At 54.8% G+C, this 19,162-nt stretch overlaps 2 protein-coding genes across 2 annotated transcripts in view; one reads left to right on the top strand and one right to left on the bottom strand.

Annotated features, from left to right (window-relative positions):
- Nucleotides 1-2,769: 2,769 nt before the first annotated feature.
- On the bottom strand, nucleotides 2,770-12,834 carry Tpra1 (transmembrane protein adipocyte associated 1). The gene is made up of 12 exons (XM_004646103.2): nucleotides 12,768-12,834; nucleotides 12,313-12,445; nucleotides 7,417-7,558; nucleotides 7,172-7,304; nucleotides 5,530-5,616; nucleotides 5,372-5,444; nucleotides 5,193-5,272; nucleotides 4,705-4,815; nucleotides 4,555-4,615; nucleotides 4,349-4,451; nucleotides 4,151-4,231; nucleotides 2,770-3,329 (listed from the first exon to the last, which is right to left on the bottom strand). The coding sequence occupies exons 3-12, from the start codon at nucleotides 7,539-7,541 to the stop codon at nucleotides 3,089-3,091; spliced, it is 1,095 nt and encodes a 364-aa protein (XP_004646160.1). The 5' UTR covers nucleotides 7,542-7,558; nucleotides 12,313-12,445; nucleotides 12,768-12,834; the 3' UTR covers nucleotides 2,770-3,088.
- A 5,267-nt stretch (nucleotides 12,835-18,101) lies between these two features.
- Mcm2 (minichromosome maintenance complex component 2) overlaps nucleotides 18,102-19,162 on the top strand; it is a 12,809-nt gene continuing 11,748 nt past the window's right edge. The window contains exons 1-2 of the mRNA XM_023706383.1: nucleotides 18,102-18,209; nucleotides 18,855-19,121. Of these exons, the coding sequence (XP_023562151.1) occupies nucleotides 18,204-18,209; nucleotides 18,855-19,121 (273 nt within the window). The 5' untranslated portion in view covers nucleotides 18,102-18,203. The remainder of the gene's footprint in view (nucleotides 18,210-18,854; nucleotides 19,122-19,162) is intronic.

Here is a 19,162-nt window from a genome sequence, read left to right as displayed (position 1 = left end):
CCGCAGCAGGATGAGAGGAAAACACAGCCCGCTCCCTTACAGTGGCAAGAACAGAGCCGGCCTCTGGCGCTGTAAAGCAGCTCCTGTCAGGTGGAAAAGAGTGTACTTTACAGGTCTATTTTCCTTCTCTTTAGTAGGGGGACAGCACAGGGTGAGAAGCCATTCCGGTCTTCTGTTAGTAACAGGTCCTGGTGCGGGGCGCTTGTGAGGTAGGAGATATGTAACTCCCAGGCTGCTAGATGCCATATACACTGAGTCCCCTGGAATCGAGGAAGGAATTCCAAAACAATTCCAAAGCAGGATAAGAGTAGAAAAACTTCACTGGGGAGTAGGACCAGCTCCTGAGACACAGGAGGCGCCCTGAGTGGGTTGCCACAGTTGTCTTATATAGGGCAAAGGCTCAAGGTGAAAACCGCCTGGTTCAAATCAGCAACCAATAAGATCACATGGCCGCTTAGCTAGCAGGGATCCAGTAGGGAAGCGGGCTCATGGTGAGAGCGTTTTGCTGGTGGATAATTACACTCCGTCTCACTCCACAGAGAGCCCAAGCAGGCCAGGGAACTCATCAGGCCTCAGGCAGGGCAGTCTGGCACTGGTACATTTTAGGGATGTTTGGTTTGGGGGGCAGAAGTCAAAACTCAGGGTTGTGTGTGCATGTGCTTGTTTGTGTGACACCTCCTAATACTTACATTCTGACTTATTCAGGCTCTTGGGGATTTGGTTTATGTCGTCAAAATCCCTTGGAATCCAAGACTCATTGTTCTGAGCTACATCTCTGGTTCTTTTTATTTTTTATTTTGAGATAGCATCGCACTAAGTCATTAAATTGCCCAGCCTAGGCTTCAACTTGAGATCATCCTGCCTCAGCCTCCCAGTGTGCTGCAACTACTTGTGCCACCAAGCCCACTGAACTCTCTGAGGATGATGAAGTCAGGATTTGAAACAAGGTGGAGAGTATTCTGGATGCCCCTTCAGAGTTTCCCATGACCAGTTGGGTATGCATCCCCCCCACACACCAGTCTCGCAGTTATGAGTTTCCGGGCCAGCGGGTGGGTACTCTCATCCCAGGAGCTGAGGCTTGGTCTCTTCCTGGTGGTAGAGGTCATTGTTCCCCAGAGGCCTTTGCCTGGACACTCGTAAATGATTCTGTCCCAGTGATTCTGGCCATAGTGACTTCGAACACAATTCACAGAGGCGAATGAATCCTGCTTTGCTTCATGTCCCTCTGGGTATCTGTCCCCAAAGACACAGGAAAGAAAACACTTCTGGGCACACTCTGTGGTAGTCTGTGGACCTGGAGGATATAGAGTGGCTGGAGCTACTGACCCCAGTGTGACAACACAGTGACAGCTCGAAGCCGCCATCACGGGGAAGATGAGATTTCTGGTCTAGTCACAGTGCTGTGCAAGGGTCACAGTCCACCCTGCCACAGGCTGGGCCATGTGACCTCTCCATCCCACAGTCCTCCAGCTGTAGAGCAGGTGCATGGCCACCAGGGCCTGCAGAGCCAGGGGGTAGGGCGGGTAGATATCATCTGAATGAAGCATCAGGACCTGGGACTCACATCCCCCTGGTGGCCTTGAACCCTGTGCCCTGTTTCCTATCCATGTGATGACAGGTAACAGGCATCCATTGCCTGTCATAGCTGGTGCAGCTGGGCAGCAGTGTGGCCAAGCTGGTCCCCTCCACACTGACTCCCACGGATGCCCAGAGGCTCAGATCCATGCAGACTCATTTGCATGAGATCCCAGATATGGCCACAGCTGTAAAACAGGCTCAGATGCCAACAGTGGCCTCACAGGATGATCCCTGTGGTGTATCCAGAGTGTAATACAGGGCAGCCAACTCTTAGGTCACCCTGCCAGCCTTGTGTCCCCACTGTCCTACACTCCAGCTGCACCATGGCACTGCCCACACAGGGCTGCTGACACCCTCTAGGTCCCACATCCAAGAAGCACAAAACAATGGCTCCTGGGCTACACGCTGCTGTAAGGTCAAGGTCCTTGGTGCCCTCCTGAGCTGGGGCTGGCATTGAGACAGGTGCCAGCTGGCCCTGCAGTCCCCCTGGCCATGGGACCTAAGCCTCTCCCAGGGTCTGCAGCTGCAGTCCAGTTGGGACCCCGGCTGTCTCCTCTCTGCCCTGAGAATCACCTATTTGACCAGAGGTCCATTCTCAGAGCCCAGTCTGGAACCACAGCAGTGTGGCCCTGCAGTCACTCGATGGCCCCAGTTCACAACTCCCCACCTTAAGCGACCTGCACACTCCTGCTGTGAATGCCTTCCCATAGCATCCCTCTGCTCCTGATGCAAACCTGGTGTTACCTGGATGCTAAAATACTAAGCACTGTTGTTACTAGGCCTTTCCCAGAAACCAGGCCTCTGCAGGATTTCCAGAGCTCACAAAATCCTGCAAGACAGGATTTTTTGTTTTGTTTTGTTTTGGGGACAGAGCCTCACTGTGTAGCCTAGGCTGGCCTCTAACTCACAGCAATTCTCCTGCCTCATCCTCTACAGTGCAGGATAAGGGGTATATCACTAAACCCACCAAGACAGGCCTCATCTCCACTTTACAGACAGCAAAACTAGGGCCAAACAGGAGAAGGGAGGAAGCACAGGACCTGCAGGCTCACACAAGCCCCACTAATATGGTGGGAGGAAGGAAGGTCCTGGAAACAGCGGGGTGTTCTCTTTCCCCATCTGGCCTGCATCTCCCAGCACCCCCTCCCGCCAGCCCCTGCATCCCTGCAAAACTTCCACAGCAACACCTCCTACTTTTTCCTTTTTATTAAAAAATAAAACATGAAAATATACACATTGCAGCCCAGCCCCACAGCAGGCTCTGAGGCTACCATACTCTGAGGTCCAGCAGAGCCATCCTAGGTGCCAGGCTATGCCCTGGGAGATGGCATCTGGGCCTGGTACTGAGCAGGGTAAGGCCAGGTGGCAAAGAAAGGAGTCTAGCTGGAACACAGGGGAACAACAGGAAGTGGCCTGCAGACTCAGGATGCAGGGACCCCCCACCCATGTCCCTCACTTGGCCTTGACTTCCCCAAGTCTCTCCTAGGTCCCCAGGATGAGCCACAGCCCTTCAGGCATTGATGGCCTTCCAGCGCTCGCTGTCCGTGCTGTTGATACTGCCAGTGTGGCACGGCATGGAAGCCACATCATCCAGGTAGGCTACCCCTGCAGAGTCAAACTGTGTGCTCGCAGCCCCAGCAGCCTCCACGCCTTCCCGTCGGACCACAGCATAGGGCTGAGGCAGGTGCATGTCCGGCTCCTCTGTCTCATCCACTTGGCATTTGTAGGAGAAGAGGATCTTGGGCTCCGAGCTAGCAGCAAAAGAGAGGGGAGTGAGGAGCAGCTGGGAGGCGACAGGTCTCTAGAACATGCTCACAGCTGCCCAAAGCCTGGCACTCAAGTCCAGCAAGCCTGGCCATGAACCTGGCCGTTTCTGGGGCCCTGGGAGCTGGAACAGTCAGCTCTGAATCAGGAAAACTCTGGAAACCCAGGCTGGTGCCAAGCCCTGTTCCCTGGACCTTGTCCTCTCCACCTTCCCTAATTCTGCAATGCTCAGATAGATGGACAAGAAGAGACTACTCCCCGCTTACTAATAGGAGCCTGAGAAGTGAAGCTGTGTGTGGGATCCAGTTCCAACCCCATCCTCACCTCTCCTGCAGATCCCCTCCTCCATGCAAGGGCTCCTAAACCCCTGCCCCAGTCCCACCACACCAGCAAATGAGGCAGCAGTATCTGGAATCTGCTGCTCCCCTGCTGGCCCTTGCACAACGGCCACTCGCAAGGCCCTTGCCCTATGGTGCATGCACACATGGCCTAGACCTCTCTGCTGGAGTGCGGGCTGCAGGCAGGATGGGGTCTTGTGGATCCTGCGGTGTTTACACACATCAGGTACTCAACGCATCCTCTCTACAAAGAGCTAGTATGTTACTGAGGAAACAGGCAGTGTGCCTGTCCGTGCGCATGTCTCCGCAGTATGGATGTGGGAGAGCCTGTGCCGATGCGTAGTACAAAGTCACACACACACACACACTCATCTGCACAAACATATGCACGCAAGTTGCAGTACGGCCAGTGGCCACGCGGGGGCGCACGCTACACTAAGCCAGGTGTCGGCGAGGCCCGGCGGACTTACCCGAAGAAGCTCCGCAGAAAGGCCACGTAGATAAGCGGAGCGAAGAAGCTGAAGTAGAGGAAGGTGGTGGCGTCCACGCAGCTGTGCGGCAGCGTGATAGACAGTCAAGCTGCGGGTTAGGCCGGCACCTGCCCGCCAAACCACGCCCACCCTGGCCACGCCCCTGCGCCAGGCCAAGCGTCCAGTGCGAAAGCGTACCAGAGCCCCTCGATAATGTCGGCGCACAGCAGTGCGCTGCCCAGCCCCTGCACCAGGTTGAGCAGTGCCAGGATGCCCGCGTACACGTAGAAGCTTCTTCGTGCTGTGGGTAGAGGGGGTCTGAGGCTCTGCCCAGCTGGCCAGGCTCCGCCCGACCCAGGAACCTCCATGCCCCTTGTCCCCCACAACCCGGGGTGCCAGCTCACAGGGCAGAGAGATGCGCTCCTTCAATGGAGTCTTGGGCAGGACCACCACCAACGAGTAGACCTGCGATGAGAGGACAGGGCTGGGGGCGTGGGGCCCGGGACTGGCCCAGCACTGCCCTCCCATGCTCCAAACCCGGCCCTAGCCCTCACTAAGAAGAAGAAACAGGAGCTGATCAGCCAGAAGTGGCGGCCTCCATGCCCGTAGATGTTGAAGTCCTTTGCAGACAGATGGGCATCAGGGTACAGGATCTCCAAGGTGCCCTGCAGGAGGGAGGCCTCCTCTGACACAGTGCCGCCTCTGAGTCTCCATCTCATCACACCTACCCCAGCCCGCTCCCCAAGGCATCCTGCCCACCAAACCCCGGCACCCAAAACAAGCCCAGCTTGAACAAAGGCAGCAAAGGGTGAGGTACAGCCCTCAGCCTCTGCACAGCTTTCCCAGGGGTCTGCCCACTGTGGCTTTCCTACTTGGACTGCAGGTAACCGACAGATTTGCACCTCCTCCTCCCCCCATACTTGTATGTCCTGGGTCACAATAGCTAGTGGAGCCCCAGAACCTGCCTGGGACAGGCACCCAGGTGAATTAATGGTCTGCCAGCGGTGCCTAGTGAACGTCTACCCTAGCACCATCCTCATACCTGGGTGACTGAGTAGGCCAGGGACAGGACGGTGGTGATGGCCAACACCCGCTTGATGCTTGACTTGCTCTCCAGGTGACCTGGAAGAAACACAGCTCAGCCAGGGGCAGACAGCCCAGTGAAGTGTCAGCTCAGCCCACCTTGAAAGAGGAAGACAGGGAGCCTCTGTGGCAACGCACCGAAGGCCAGGCCCAGGATGACCACGCTCAGCTCGATGGCCAGCAGGAAGAAGCGGGTAATCTCCCACAGGATCTAGGCAGATGGGCGTGGTCAGCCTGGGGTCCACCCGCCTGAGGCTGGCCTCCCCACTCTCCCTTGAGGGCTGGCCCAGACACACCTTGTCGGCCACTGTTGCAGCACTGGAGGTGCTGACTGTCATGGAAACCACAGCCCGGGCAATGCCCACCAGGGCCACCACGAACACCTGGGGAGAGGGAGGGAACAGGCAGGCATCAGAGAGCCAGAGGCCTGGGAGAGGCGGGCCACCAGGCTCAACCACTCTGCAGGAGCCCTCCTGACTGCAAGGAAAGAAGGAAGCAGTTAGTCGGAGGCTGGGAGGCCAAAGGTGGCTCCAGGTATCAAGAGACCCCCCACTGCACTGATCTCACAGCTGCCTCTATCCTGCACCCCAACTTCCTGGCCAGCATGGCTAGTTACCAGGGGTGAAACCAGACAGGCTGCTACTCCACTGTGACCTCAGGCAGCCGACTGCACCTCTACGCCTCAATTTCTTCTTCTATCAAGTAAGGGTAACAACAGCACCTGCTGCCTTTGGCTGTTGAGAGCATCATGAGGTGAGTGTGGCAGAAGTGGGCCCTGAAAATTTCCTGAGCCATGGAGGCTGGTGCCATGCGGAGGGAAGGCTGCACACTGTCGCTTGTGCCTACTGAGGGGGTCTTAGCTGGTGCTCATGAGGACACCATACAGTGAAGCAGACCTAACACACATGACCCAGGAGGGCACAGAAGGGCAAGCCGCTGGCCAGGGTCACACAGCCCTCCAGCCAGGGCTCAGAATCTTCTCCCCACTGTTTTCAAGGCTCTGTGACCAAAGGTTCCCCAAGAGGAAACAGGCCAGGAGTATAGCCTGCCCTGTCCTGGGTATGTGGCCGTGGATCTGTTCACTCCTCAAAGAGGACATCTGCCTGGCATACAATAGGTGCTTAGTATCTGCTGAATAAATACACAAAGAGTAAATGGTCAGAGGGGCAGAGAAGGAAGTAGGCCTGGAGTCCCCAGGACCGCCTCTTAGAGCCAGGAGGGCAGCAACTACCCAGGGCCTGGACTTTCAGGAACACCTGCAGGGCTCCCAATGCCCCTCCCTGAGCCAGAACTGGGGACCTGGGAGCCACTTGCCTCTCAGGTGGTGACATCTAAGCTCATTTAAGCATCCCAGAGCAGAGAAGACTCCACAGGGTTACAACCTAGAGGGAGGGAGCTGGGAAGCCTGCACCTGTGTGCCCACACCTGGAGGTTCCTTCCAGCCATGGCCCTGGACAAAAACCACCACATAATGAGAGAAGTCAGCCCCAGGAGGTCTCCCTGGACAGACAGAGGAATGGAGGAATAGACAGGCAGGTGATGGGTGATGACCCCTCACCCAGCATCCAGCCCTTTCCCCTTCCCTCTCAAACCTGTTCTCCAATTTTCTCAAGGAACAGCGACCTCACTTGGTCTCCTTGGTAGGGCTGAGACACCCTCCCTCTCCACAGTCCCTCTCCCCTTGATGGCCACAAGCTGGCTGTGAACACGGGTCAAAGGGAACTGAGGAAAGAGCAGCTCTGGAGGACACTTAGCACTGAGCTTCTCAGGGCCACCTTTGTCTCCACAGTGAGGAGCTCACTGAGCTCAGGCCAGAGAGAGGGAGAGGGAGGCAGAAAGAGAACCATGCCTGAGCTGGGTCTGCACCCCAGCAGCAGTTACTTCCCCTTTTGGTCTGAGGCCACTGGAGTGCGGAGTGCACAGTCCATGCAGACTTACCAGGATGTAGAAAGTGATGAAAATGGGACTGGAGGTGAGGCGGATCTTGGCTCGAGCAAATGGGAGCTTCCACAGCAGGAAAACAAAGAAGAGCACGTTGGGGATGAGCAGCATGAGGTCCCAGTACCGGACCCTGGAGACGGCACAGAGGTGGGCTCACTGGTGAGCCTGTGCTGCCCCTCAACAGGCCCAGCAAGCCCATGCCACACGGCAGAGCCGCCAGTGGGGGTGGGCAGTGCCCTCACCTGGAGGCACCGATGTCCTCATACAGCAGCAGCAGACAGCGGTGAGGCACGCTGATGTTCGGTGCCTGGGGCGGGGGCACCGGTGTGCTCCTGTTGACCCACATGGCCCACTCTGAGGTGTCCATCCCACCAGGAGCCGGCTCTGCGGTGTCAGAAGTGCATAGTTAGCAAGCTTCTGGGTCTTGGAACCCTGGGGAAAACCAGGCCAGACCGACTGGTGAACTCTGCCCCCAGGAGCCCAGTTCTGAGTCCAGCTCTTGTGGGTGACAGGTGGGGCCTCCCAGCCCTCTGGGCAGGGGTTCTGTCCTTGTCTCAGGCTGCACTGCATGTGCCTCAAATGACATAGACCACCCTCCATCTGAGCATTCTCAAGTGCCAGGCACAGTAACACCAGCTACTCAGCATCACCCTGTCCTGCCCATCTGGTCCTCCCAGTGGGCTCGGGACAGACAGGTGGTGGCAGAGAGGTCCAGAGTGTAGGCTGTGGCTTTAGATCCCAGCGCTGCCCCTGACTTCCTGGTCACTGTGCCTCAGTATCCCTGCCTGCCACACCACACAGTACTGGCCACAAGCCCTTGCAACCCCCTGAGGCCACACAGCTCCTAAGAACCCCATAGTAATCACCACCCAGGGGATTTGGGGCTAGGTCAGGGGGATACATTGGAGGTTTCCAAGTAGAGACAGGTGTGAGGGAACAGAGGCACCACCGAGGGCCCAAGGGAGCCGTCACAAGCCAGGTGCCCACAAGGTGATCAGGGTATGAAAATCCAAGAGCCCAGCCTGGGGACAGGAGAGCTGCAGCCTGGGGCCCTGAGAGCCACCCTAGGCTTCGGAGACCAGGTGCAATAACTGGAAGAGTGGAACACAGACTTGCAGGTCAAGGGACACTTAGGAGAAAGAAGCAGGGACCTGGAGAGTGTCCAGGAGTCCAGGGCATAGTGAGCCGGTCCGGGACCTGGTGGATGTGGATGTTTGCGATGCTGATTTGACACAGTGGCAGGATGACTAGGCTTTCCAGTCCTACAGCACTGATGCCCAGGAAACAGCGCATTCCCAAGGCCGGCCACTAGGTGGCAGGCAAGAGAAGACCACAGCCCCAGACAGCCCTGTAGGCAGTGGGATCCTTAAGAACAACAGGCTGGGGGGGGGGGGGGGGAGGCAGGAACGAGGCAGCAGGTGTGCAGGCTGTACACTGGGTAGGAGCCCTAGGACAGCACCTAGGATTCCTTTTTTTTTTTTTTTTAGGATTTCGACATCACAGGTATACTCAGGAATATTTCTGCAGTACTAGGGATTGACCTCAGGGTCTTTGCATCCCAGATCCTTATTATTCTTTCAGAGAGGATCCCCCATGAGTGGCTAAGCCCTGTTGGGCTTGAACTTTCGATCCTCCTGCCTCCGTCTCCAGATTAGAGGTGCATGTCACCATTCCCGCCTTTGGCAAATTCCAGAAAGTAACTGCTCTGTCTTAGTGACAAGTCAAGGCCTCGCTGCAGCATGATCCACAATGCTTGTATGTCAGCCACATGGTCTCTGAGGCCAGCGCTGGGGGAGAGGACACAGGGACAGCCTCTCCATGTGCCTGGGCCATGAGATGCCAGTACCATCTAGCTCTGGCAGGAAGGAAGGAAGAGAGAAGGTGGGCTATTTCAGCCTCCCCTCTGCAGCAGACAGCACAAGGCTTCCCAGAGCAGTGGGGCTTTTCCCAGCTCCTCCTGCAGGTGGGTGTGGCCATGTGGCTCAGTTCTGTACAACTGGACTTGAACAGAGTGAGGCTAGCCACTTCCATTGGCTAGAACGTGGATGTGATGGTGGGAGCAAAAGCAGCCACTTTAGACCACAAGATCAGAAACCTGCATTGAGGATAATAAATCAAGAAGGCACTGCATGGGGTCCCGCCATGCAAGTCCTACTTGCACAGACTGCCAGGCAACAGACAAGAGTCATCTTGTCTTCTTTTGTTGGCCTTGTTTCAGGGCCTATACTTGAATCTCGAGGACTATAAAGACACTACTTTGGGGTGGGTGGTCAGACAGGTGATGCTGCAACAGGAGCTAAGTAACTGAGAAGGACCCAGCCACCGGGGAAAAGCTGAACAAAGAACTTTCTGGAGAGACACCAAAGAATGCAGAATGGGATAAAGGAGACCTTGAGGAGATATGGTAACAATGCCCCAAGGGGGAACAGTGGCTTGAACCAGTGAGGGTAGTGGGATAGAGTAGAGGGTCAGCCAGCAGGAAGACCCCATTTTCCCCAGGAAAACTCCAACTTTCCCTTTGTCTGTGAGGCTGGTGTGTCTGGCTCTGCCCCTTCACAACCAAAGATGTGTATATGACCTAAGCCTGGCCAGTCAGCACACACCATTGCCCTGGCCAATGAGAACCTGCCCTAAGACTTTGGCTTTCATCATCAGGAAATACCCTGTTCCTTTTTTTTTCAGAACTGGGGATTGAACTCAGGTCCTTGTGCTTGCCAGGCAAGTGCTTACTCTGTTCCCGCTGAGCTGTCAGTAAGACACGCTCCACTTTAGTTCCTACTTGGGCCCCCACTTGAGAGTAAAGCCAGCGTAGAGCTACGATGAGCTGAAAGACAGATGGAGACAGGCTGCGAAGGGTTCATTTGAGCCTCAGGGTACAGCCACACTTGTCATCAATCCTACCTCTTGCCCTTTTCCATTATAAAATCCCATAAATCCCCATTTCTCTCAAAGTTTCCAGCTTCCTAGGCTATGGAGTGAGCCAACATGGGTGGCACTTCCGACCTTACTACATGCTCGCTGGGTGACCTTGGGTGAATCACTCCCCCACTTAAGTATCACAGGAATGATAATACCTACCTAGCACGCTTCGAGGATCAAACAAAACCAGCTAAGTCAGTGGCTACACCAGCAACACACACTCAAAATAACTGCTGCTTCTCTTATAGGGGAGGGGCTTGGGAGAATGAGGAAAGGATCCATTCCCAGATCCAGATGCAATGGGGTGAAGACAGGAGGGTGTAGGCTGCTCCCCCTGCACTGACCTCCTGTATACTAGGACCAGCCAGTAAGCAGGGTGTGGTGGCATATAACTAAAATTCCCAACACTGGGAAGGCTGAGGCAGGAGGATCACTTGAATGGCAAGCAAACACTCCTTTTGGCCTCTAAATTAGATCTCTCCCTATGAATGGTCCATTATCTTTATATGGGTGAGCCATCTTTGTCCCATAAGCCAAGACCCAAGAGAAACTTCCAACAAACTCTAATTATATGTCCCACCCTCTCAAGAGAAATGTAAGTGTCCTCAGCTTCAGAATGTAATGCAACTCTTTCTCTTGAGGACCAGAAATTCTATTTCTACTTCTTTAAGTTTATGCATAATAAATCCCTTTATGCTTCTTTTAAAAAAACACAAGGAGCTTGTTGTGGTGGTCCACACCTATAACCGCACCTTGTAATCCCAGCACTCTGGAGGCTGAGGCCAGAGGACTGCTGTGAGTTCAAGGCCAGCCTGGGATACAAAGTGAATTCAAGGCCAGCCTGGACCACATTGTAAGACCCTGTCTCAAAAAATCAACGACCACACACACTTCCTATGGGCAGGCTCAGGGTGAGGAGATTTACACCTGATGACACACTTGATGCTCTGTGCAGGCTCTAAGTCAGAGGGACCAACTTGTCCCCCATAAAGAGGAGGGAAGGGGAGGCACACCAAGGCACATCTGAATTGTTAAGACAGTTGGCCCAGGAGCACCCACATTCCCTTCCCCTGCCTGGTGCTCTGGGGTCTTCTCTGGGTGAGCTCCTGGCCTTGGGGACAGATGTGCCAGCAGTGATAAGAGGAGAGGGGTTGGTGGCTTAGGAGAAAGGGGAAGGAAACTGGGAGAGGAAGGAGTGGGGCCATATGGAGGGGGCATGTGCAGAGGAAGCGCTAGGGACACAGGCCCTGTGGCAACTGCAGGCCTTGCCAGAGACCAGGGAAACTGGGAGGGATGGCTCCTTCCCCCTGGGGGGAGTGTTCTACATATCAGCACTTCAGGGGCCACCTTTCGCCCACCCATGCCACGCATGCCCAGGAAGGGGATGCCCAGCTTTTCAGCCTGGAGCACTGGGTGAGCAGAAGTGAGGCCCTGTAGGGTCCCCAAATCTTCCCACCGCTCCAGGGATATAAAGATTTCAAACTCTGCACCCAAACCACGGGACAGAAGCCAGTTCTGTTGCCCCTCCCTGTTATCCTCCAGCCTTGGGAACAGGAAGGCAGACACTGTCCTAGAGTGACCACCCAGACACCTCAGGCAGGAGCTACCAGGAAGGTGAGGCCCAGTGAGACTGGACAGGCCCTGTGGCTGCTCTGCGACCCTTCCTTCCACTCCAGCGCAGTAGTGCAAGCTGTCCCATGCTCGGGCTCCTTATCCTGGCCCAAATCTTGTCACCGCTGCTTCGACCTCCTAGGTGACACCTGGCCGGCCCACCTGTGTCTCTAGTCTGCCCAGGTGTTTACTGTCTGTCGTCGCACCTTCTGACCCTTCTGACCCAGTTCCCTAGCGCGGTGCTGACAAAGTCGGTGCTCAGCGCAAAGGACAAGGGAACAAACGACGAGAGATAAATGGTCTCTGCTCCTCTCTGGGCAGCAGCACGACCCCGGGCACTCCAAGATCAGGGTCAGGTTCAGCTCCAGACGGATTGGCAGCGCCAACCCTGTCACGCCCGGGCCAAGAACCCCTGTCTGGGCCCGGGCCATAGTCCCCACTCCAGTCCGGCATGTCACCCTGCTCTCTTCCCGCGAGTCCCGGGGGCCCCTCGGAAGCGTTCTCAAGGCTTCCCCTGCAAAAGTGGGAAGGGACATGCGTGGAAAAGACACCGGGAGGGAGTGAAGCGTCCCGCCGTGGCAATCCCAGGGCGAGGGTCTCCTTCTTACCTAGGAGCCCGGCGTACTCAGCCCGGTCCCGGGATGGACCCGGGCCGCGAGGACGGCTCAGGCCGCAGGTCTCTGCCTCCCCCAGGGTCAGCAGTGGGGGCGGGGAGCGTCGCGCAAGAGGCGCGGAAGAGGGCTACGCGCAAAGAGGAGGGAACAGGGTCCGGTGAGACGTGGCCAGTGCGCAAAGCCTTCCAATCCCGAGGACACCGTGCCGCGCTCCTTCCTGGAAGCTGCGACCTGGCCGGTTCAACCGTCTTTTTCGTTCATCCCAAACTACGAAAACAGCCACAGTCCCTGTTGGTTGCACTCAGGCCCGCCCCCCAGCCTGAGATAGCCTATAGAAATGAGCCTCCGCCGAAAAGCTCGTATAAGACCAATCAGAGCCCCAAGAGGCGGGGCGTCCTGCAGACGTCTTAAAGAAACAGTGCGGGTACGCGAAGCCGTGGGTTTCAAACCCGGAAAATGGCCCGGGCCACAGACTCGCTCGCACCGGGCGCCCTAACTCCGCTGCCGCGTCCTCCGCCGCGGGCAGCCATCAGCAGCGGCATTTGCGACCACCGTCGCTCCGCCTCCAGCCTAGACTTAGGCAGGCTGTCCGAGGCGGGGCCTCCAAAGACTGCCCTCCTCTGCTGGCCCGGTGACCTCAAGTCTCTTAGGCTGGGATGGGTGGCCCTCCCTTCACACGCACTGCCTGACTGCGGGGATGACGCTAATGGGGCACCACAGAGTGACAGTCACTCACGATCCCGCCTTGCACTGGGAGTCGAATTTTACTGGGAGGAACCTGAGGTTTCAAAGGGGTTAAATAACACAGCTAGGAAATGACCCAGTCCCTCCCCCTCTCATACTGCAGTTTCTCAGGCCCCTTCCTCCTGACAGCCTTCCGGGATTCTCTGTGTCCTTTGTCTGCCTGCTTCATCCATGAGCTCAGTATCCAGTTGTGTCCCTGGATCGCAGCGTCTGTGGGTCCCTGTCACATCCTCCTTGAAGTGAACTTCCTGACACCCTCGCTGGAGCAGCGAGCAACCTCCCTGACATGACCTCCCAGGCACCTGCCCCCTCCTCAGGGCAGCCCAGCCTTGTCAGTGTCACCAGGGCTGAGCCCTAGGCCCACTAAGTGCCTGGTGCAGAGCGCTGGTGCTCGGTTTTGAAGTCACCCAACGCAGGTATCCCAGACCAAACAGGTGGGCTGGTGGCAGGGCCCCTTCTCTATCTCAGTGCTCAGGCTTGTGGGATTGGTCAAGAGGAGACCAGAGTAACCATGGGGATTTGGTACTCTCCCCAGCATACCCTGCCTGGAGCTCATTTGGGGTGCAGTCTGTGCTACTTCCGTGTTTGCCGGAGAGTCTGGGTGAGCCTGCTATTGTGGTCACTCATGACCAAGCCCCAGGGGACCACAGAGTCAGCACAGGCCTGAGCACCTGCCAACAAGTCTACACCTGCCAATGGCTTATACCAAGCAAAACAAGACAAAACAAAAATCCTAAACCACTTCTAGCCTGCAGAGGGCAGGAAAACACCCCCTATCTGGTGCAAGGAAGGCAGGTGTCTGTGAGCAGGCCTAATGATCCCCTTTCTTCTTTTGCATTTTAAGAGTACTGGCTTCTGAGCTGGGCATAGTAATGCAGGCCTCTAATCCTAGCACTGAGGAGGCTGAGGCAGGAGGATCACTGCGAGTTTGAGGCCAATCTCAACTACATAGGGAGACACTTTTTCTCAAGTGTATGCTGTCACACACACACACACACAGTACAGGCTGCCGGTAGGGAGGAGGTCTGAGGGCAAAGGTAGTGTGGCATCGACGAAGTTCAATAAATGTTAAGTTTAATAAAGATCTGACTCTTGAGGTTCTGTTCCTGCCCCACACCAAGCACGAGGGCAGCACCCACTCTACCCTAACCTGACAAATATGCTGCAGTTGTAGAATCGCGCCCTCTGATGGCAGAGGGCAGGATAGCAACCCCAAATGCTAAAGGCCAGGTAGAGGGCAGGTGGGTTCAACTGCTGTAGGGTGAGGAAAGCTGTGTCACAAAGAATACACTAAGGAGTTGACAGGAGGCACTCACCAGTTCCTTGGTCTTCAGGGTGAGAATTTTCATAGTGCTTTCAAAGTCAAGAAAACCCCCCTCACACCCAGGGCTGGAGAGATGGCTCAGTAGAATAAGCACTTGCCTGGCAAGCTCAAGTCCTCGGTCCTGGTTCTGCAAAAAGAAAAAAGAAAAGAAAAGCCCCCCCCCCCAAACATCAACATCTACTGCCCCAGTGAAGATAGTAAAAAGCAGTATCACAGATGGGTGTGGTAGCTCATGCTGTAATGCCAGTTACTTTAGAGGCTGAAGGCTGCAAGTTCAAAGCTAACATGAACAATTTAGCCAGACCTGTCTGAAAATAAAAAAGGTTAAGAGGTGTCGCTCAGTGGCAGAACAGGAGTTGAGGCCCTAGGCTTAAACTCCCAGTACCACAAAATTTAGAAATCACAGACCAAAGAAAATATCAGAAATTAATGCTATCCTTACATACTGAAAGCATGTGGGGCTGGGAGTTGCACCTCTATTTAGTTTCTCTCTCTCTCTCTCTCTCTCTCTCTCTCTCTCTCTCTCTCTCTCTCTCTCTCTCTCTCTCTCTGGGTCTCGCTATGCAGTTTAGGCTTGCCTTGAGCTCACTTTGTAACCCAGGCTGGTCTTGAACTTACAGTGATCCTCCTGCCTCAGCCTCCCAAGTTCTGGGATTACAGGCATAAACCACCACGTCTGGCACCTCTATTTAATTGTATCCATACTTATTTACATATTTATTTTTGGTTCTTTTGCGATGGTCTCGATATGTAGTTCAGCTGCACTTGAAGTCAGTACATAGCCCAAGCTGGCTTCAAACTCCTGGCGATCGATCCTACTGCTTCAGCCTCCTGACTTCTAGGATTATAGGCTTGCACCACCATACCCAGATGTACCCCTATTTAATTTATCAGTCTGGCTTTAAATGAATACACAGAATGGAGGTGAATTCCCAAATACTATACCACGGACCTCAACGCCTTGCCCACAGCTGTGTAGCTGCAGGTATGGCATGTGGCCTCCCCACTGACCAAGCCTCTTTCCCATCCCTGTCTGGAACCCCTCAAATGCACAGGGACAGGCAGAACACACCTATCTGCTCTTGCTCTGTCCATGGCATAGGGATATGTAGCCTGGACTTACTGCAGAAAATGACACTGATTTCCATTTTCAGTCAGGTTGGATGAGCAAGGACTAATAAGAAAGTGAAGACTGGGCTGGAGAGATGGCTCAGTGGTCTAAAGCACCTACTTGAAACAAGCTTGGCAAAGCACAGGGACCGCGGTTCGATCCCCAGCACCACATGCCAGCCAGCCCCGCCCCCTGGTGGGCTGAGCTGGCCACACACACACACACAATAAATAAATGTAATAAATAAAAAATAAATAAATATTTAAAAAAAAAAAAGAAAGTGAAGACTTTGCACTGGCCAGATAAATGTGCTCCAGAGAGCAGCACTAAACCCTGTGATGGAGCATTTTGATGGTGCTCAAGGGGGCTAGCAGTCTGGGGCATACGGGGTTCACCCTCTGCAAAAGAAAGGACACATCATACCACCCAAAAAGAAGCACAATGCTTATAGGCCACTTCAGGGGCCTAGAGGCAGCAATCTCCACACCTGCACAGGCTGCTGTGACCCGAACATCAGCAGGTGACAAAGGCTTCCAGCTTGGAGTCAGGCTACAGGGAAGGACTGTCCCCACAGCCACAGGACCCACAAGACCCATGAAATTAGGAGTGTGTGTGGTGGGGAAATGCTGTGTGACATTTATGACAGGCTCTAGTAGGAAGACCACAGTGTAGACCAGGTTCTAGACTAAGGCAGGATGTCCACAGTGGAGAGCCATGCACAGTTTAGAAAGCAGCCTACCAGGCTACCAAAACTTGGCAGAGGTAACCAGGGCATAGGAGGTGACCATGAAGCCAGAGCTGTCTCTCATGGACTGGGTTCTACTGGGCCCACTTGGTGGTAAACTGTTATGACTGTTCATGAAGTAGACACAGAGTGGCCAGATGTAGTGGTGCATGGCTGTAATGCCAACACTCAGGAGGCTGAGGCAAAAGGACCCACCTGGGATACATACTGAGACAATTTCAAGGCTAGCCTGGGCTACATAGTGAGACCCTAGCTCACAAAATAATTTAAAATGGAAAGAAAAAGAAAACAGAATGATGTAAGTGGCCTAGAGTATAGAAAGGGGGAGATTCTCTAACCAGCCCAAAAGCCATCACAGGCAGAAACAAACTCATCCTCTGCACCCCCATCTCAGTGGTGGTGCCACTAGCCTACCTACTCAAGCCTCTCTTTTACTGTCCCCAAGCATGGGGGCCTACGGACTCCATCTCTTGAACATCTTTTGTCCTGGTTACCTACAGCTACCAGGAAGAGGAGGAAGACCCATCTGCCTCCAGCACCTCAGTCCCAGGGAAGCAGGAGGATTGAAGACCTACACCATTGTATCATCCCCAACATGCGTCCAGACCTCTTGAGATCCGATCTTTCCAATGCCAGTTTTACCTGCCCTGACATCCTGAGCTGTTTGGCAAAACTACAGAACGGTTCGTACACTTCCATAGGGTCCTCTGCTCTACTTTATTTTTGTTTGCTTGTTTGTTCTTTGGTATTGGGTATTGAACCCAGGGCCTTTGCACTCAGCTACATCTCCAGCCCTATTTATTTACTTATTTAGTCATTTATTTTAAGACAGAATCTCACTAAGTTGCTAAGGGGCCAGTCAGGGTTTGAATTTAGGACCCTCCTGCCTCAGGTTTTTTTTTTTTTTTTTTTTTTTTTTTTTTTTTTTTGTACTAGGAACTGAACTCAGGACCTGCAGCTTCCCAGGCAAGTGCTGCTCACAAGCTAAGCACCCTGCCCTAGGCTCACTCTTAAGGAACATCCTGCCTGAGGACAACTCACACTTGAACCTCAGATGTGACTTCCTACAAAATACCTACATTGGATAGGTAAGAATTTTGGTTTCTGTTTTCAGGGCTGGGGAGATGGCTCAGTGGAATAAGCGCTTCCCTGGCAAGCACAAGGGCCTGAGTTCAATCCCAGGTTCCACCAAAAAAAATTGGGGGACTGGGAAGATAGCTTGGTGGTCTAAGTGAATGCCTAGCAAGTGCAAGGGACTTGAGTTCAATCTGGGTACCACACGCCCTGCGGGGTGGCCCTGAAACCTGGCAAGGTGACTCATGCCTGTAATCCCAGCGCTGGGGAGACTGAGACAAGAGGATCACTGAGTCACAGCTGTGCAGCAATACTGTAGCCAAAAAAAAAAAGTTTGGGGTTAGGCGTGGTAGCCCAAGCCTGTAATCCTAGCACTCTAGAGGCTGAGGCAAGAGGATCACTGTGTGTTCAAGACCAGCGTAGGCTACAAAGTGAGTTTAAGGTCAGCCTGAACTGCTTAGCACAACTCTGTCTCAAAAATGCAATTTTGGGAGTTGAGATTGCTCATGAGGCAAGGAAGAAGTGCTCAAAAAGCCAGGCTCTGGGTCTCGGTTGCCCGGTCCGTCCAACGGTCATACCTTGGCTAATGTCACGAAGTGAGTCGGTGACCTGCTCCTCCCTCCACCCCATTTAGCCAGCACACACATTAGTAGAAGAACCTAAGCACGCACCAGAGGCTTGGGCGGGGCCTACAGCCTGGTGGGCGTGGCAGACATCCACACCGCCCCTGCGTCCCACCCCTGCGACAGACGCAAATTGACGCCTACGTCATGACGTCTCGTCTAGTCCCTCCCCGCGTTTCCCGGGCTCGGGCAGGTCACGTGGGCTGTTTTTCGCGGGAAAACTGCTAGTTGCGGGAGCTGGAAGGAGTGCAGCGCGGCGCTCTGATGGCGGTGAGCGGACGGGCTGGGACCGCAGGGCGCAACCGGGCCGTTCGCAGGGGCCGCGGGCGCCTGGGTCGCTGCCTGGGGTCGGTTGGCATGGGGTTTCCCCGGAACCCCGTAACACCCGGCCTCCTCCCTCCTCTGTACCCACGCAGTCACTCCGTCCCGCCCGGCCTGGGCACCATCTGCTCTCCTGGCCAAGTCTTGCGTCTCTCCCACCTTGTTATGTGACTTTTCCTTGCCCTTTGCTTTTGTTTAGGGTCGGGTCCCACCACCAGCCTGTGGATTCCGGGCGTCCTGCTGTTTGGTGACGCTCAGGATGACTGGCACACAATGGTGGTCGAGTGCCCGCCAAAGGGGGAGGGAGGAACGGTGCACAGGTTAAAGAACCACCTGGCCTCTCTGGTTTTTCATGAACAAGACGCAGGGATCTGTGGGTGGCCGGAGGGTGAGAACATGCTGTCCATGTGTACTAAACCCAAGGGCTCAGCTCAGAGGCTTCTCCTGGGAGGGAGTGGCAGGCGTGAAAGTCTTAGAGTTCCTGCTTTTGGGAAAAGAGTTGTTGCAGGCGGTAGGAAACGACCTCCCTGGGTAAAAGGCTATGAAATCAGCCCACCTTCTGCAGGTGTTTGACAGACACTGCTTCCCTTGTAGGAATCTTCTGAGTCCAGTCCTGCCCCGCGGCAGCGAGGCAATGATCCCCTTACGTCCAGCCCTGGGCGAAGCTCAAGGCGCACGGATGCCCTGACCTCTAGCCCTGGTCGGGACCTTCCTCCTTTTGAGGATGAGTCTGAGGGCCTGCTAGGCACCGAGGGCCCCATGGAAGAAGAGGAGGATGGAGAAGAGCTGATTGGAGATGGCATGGAGAGGGATTACCGTGCCATCCCTGAGCTGGACACCTATGAGGCTGAAGGGCTGGCCCTAGATGATGAGGACGTAGAGGAGCTCACAGCCAGTCAGAG

This window comes from Octodon degus, unplaced genomic scaffold (genome assembly GCF_000260255.1).
Source record: "Octodon degus isolate 3935 unplaced genomic scaffold, OctDeg1.0 scaffold00254, whole genome shotgun sequence".
NCBI classification, from domain to species: domain Eukaryota; kingdom Metazoa; phylum Chordata; class Mammalia; order Rodentia; family Octodontidae; genus Octodon; species Octodon degus.
The sequence above is the reverse complement of the archived record's forward strand: the minus strand, read 5'-3'. Positions and strand labels throughout refer to the sequence as shown.

Excerpts from the sequence above, each read along its gene's own strand:
- Tpra1 (XM_004646103.2), bottom strand. The coding sequence starts at position 7,541 with ATGGACACCTCAGAGTGGGCCATGTGGGTCAACAGGAGCACACCGGTG. Across the intron at positions 5,445-5,529 it reads CTGCAACAGTGGCCGACAAG|ATCCTGTGGGAGATTACCCG; the intron begins GTGTGTCTGGGC and ends CCATCTGCCTAG. Across the intron at positions 4,452-4,554 it reads GGAGCGCATCTCTCTGCCCT|CACGAAGAAGCTTCTACGTG; the intron begins GTGAGCTGGCAC and ends CTCTACCCACAG.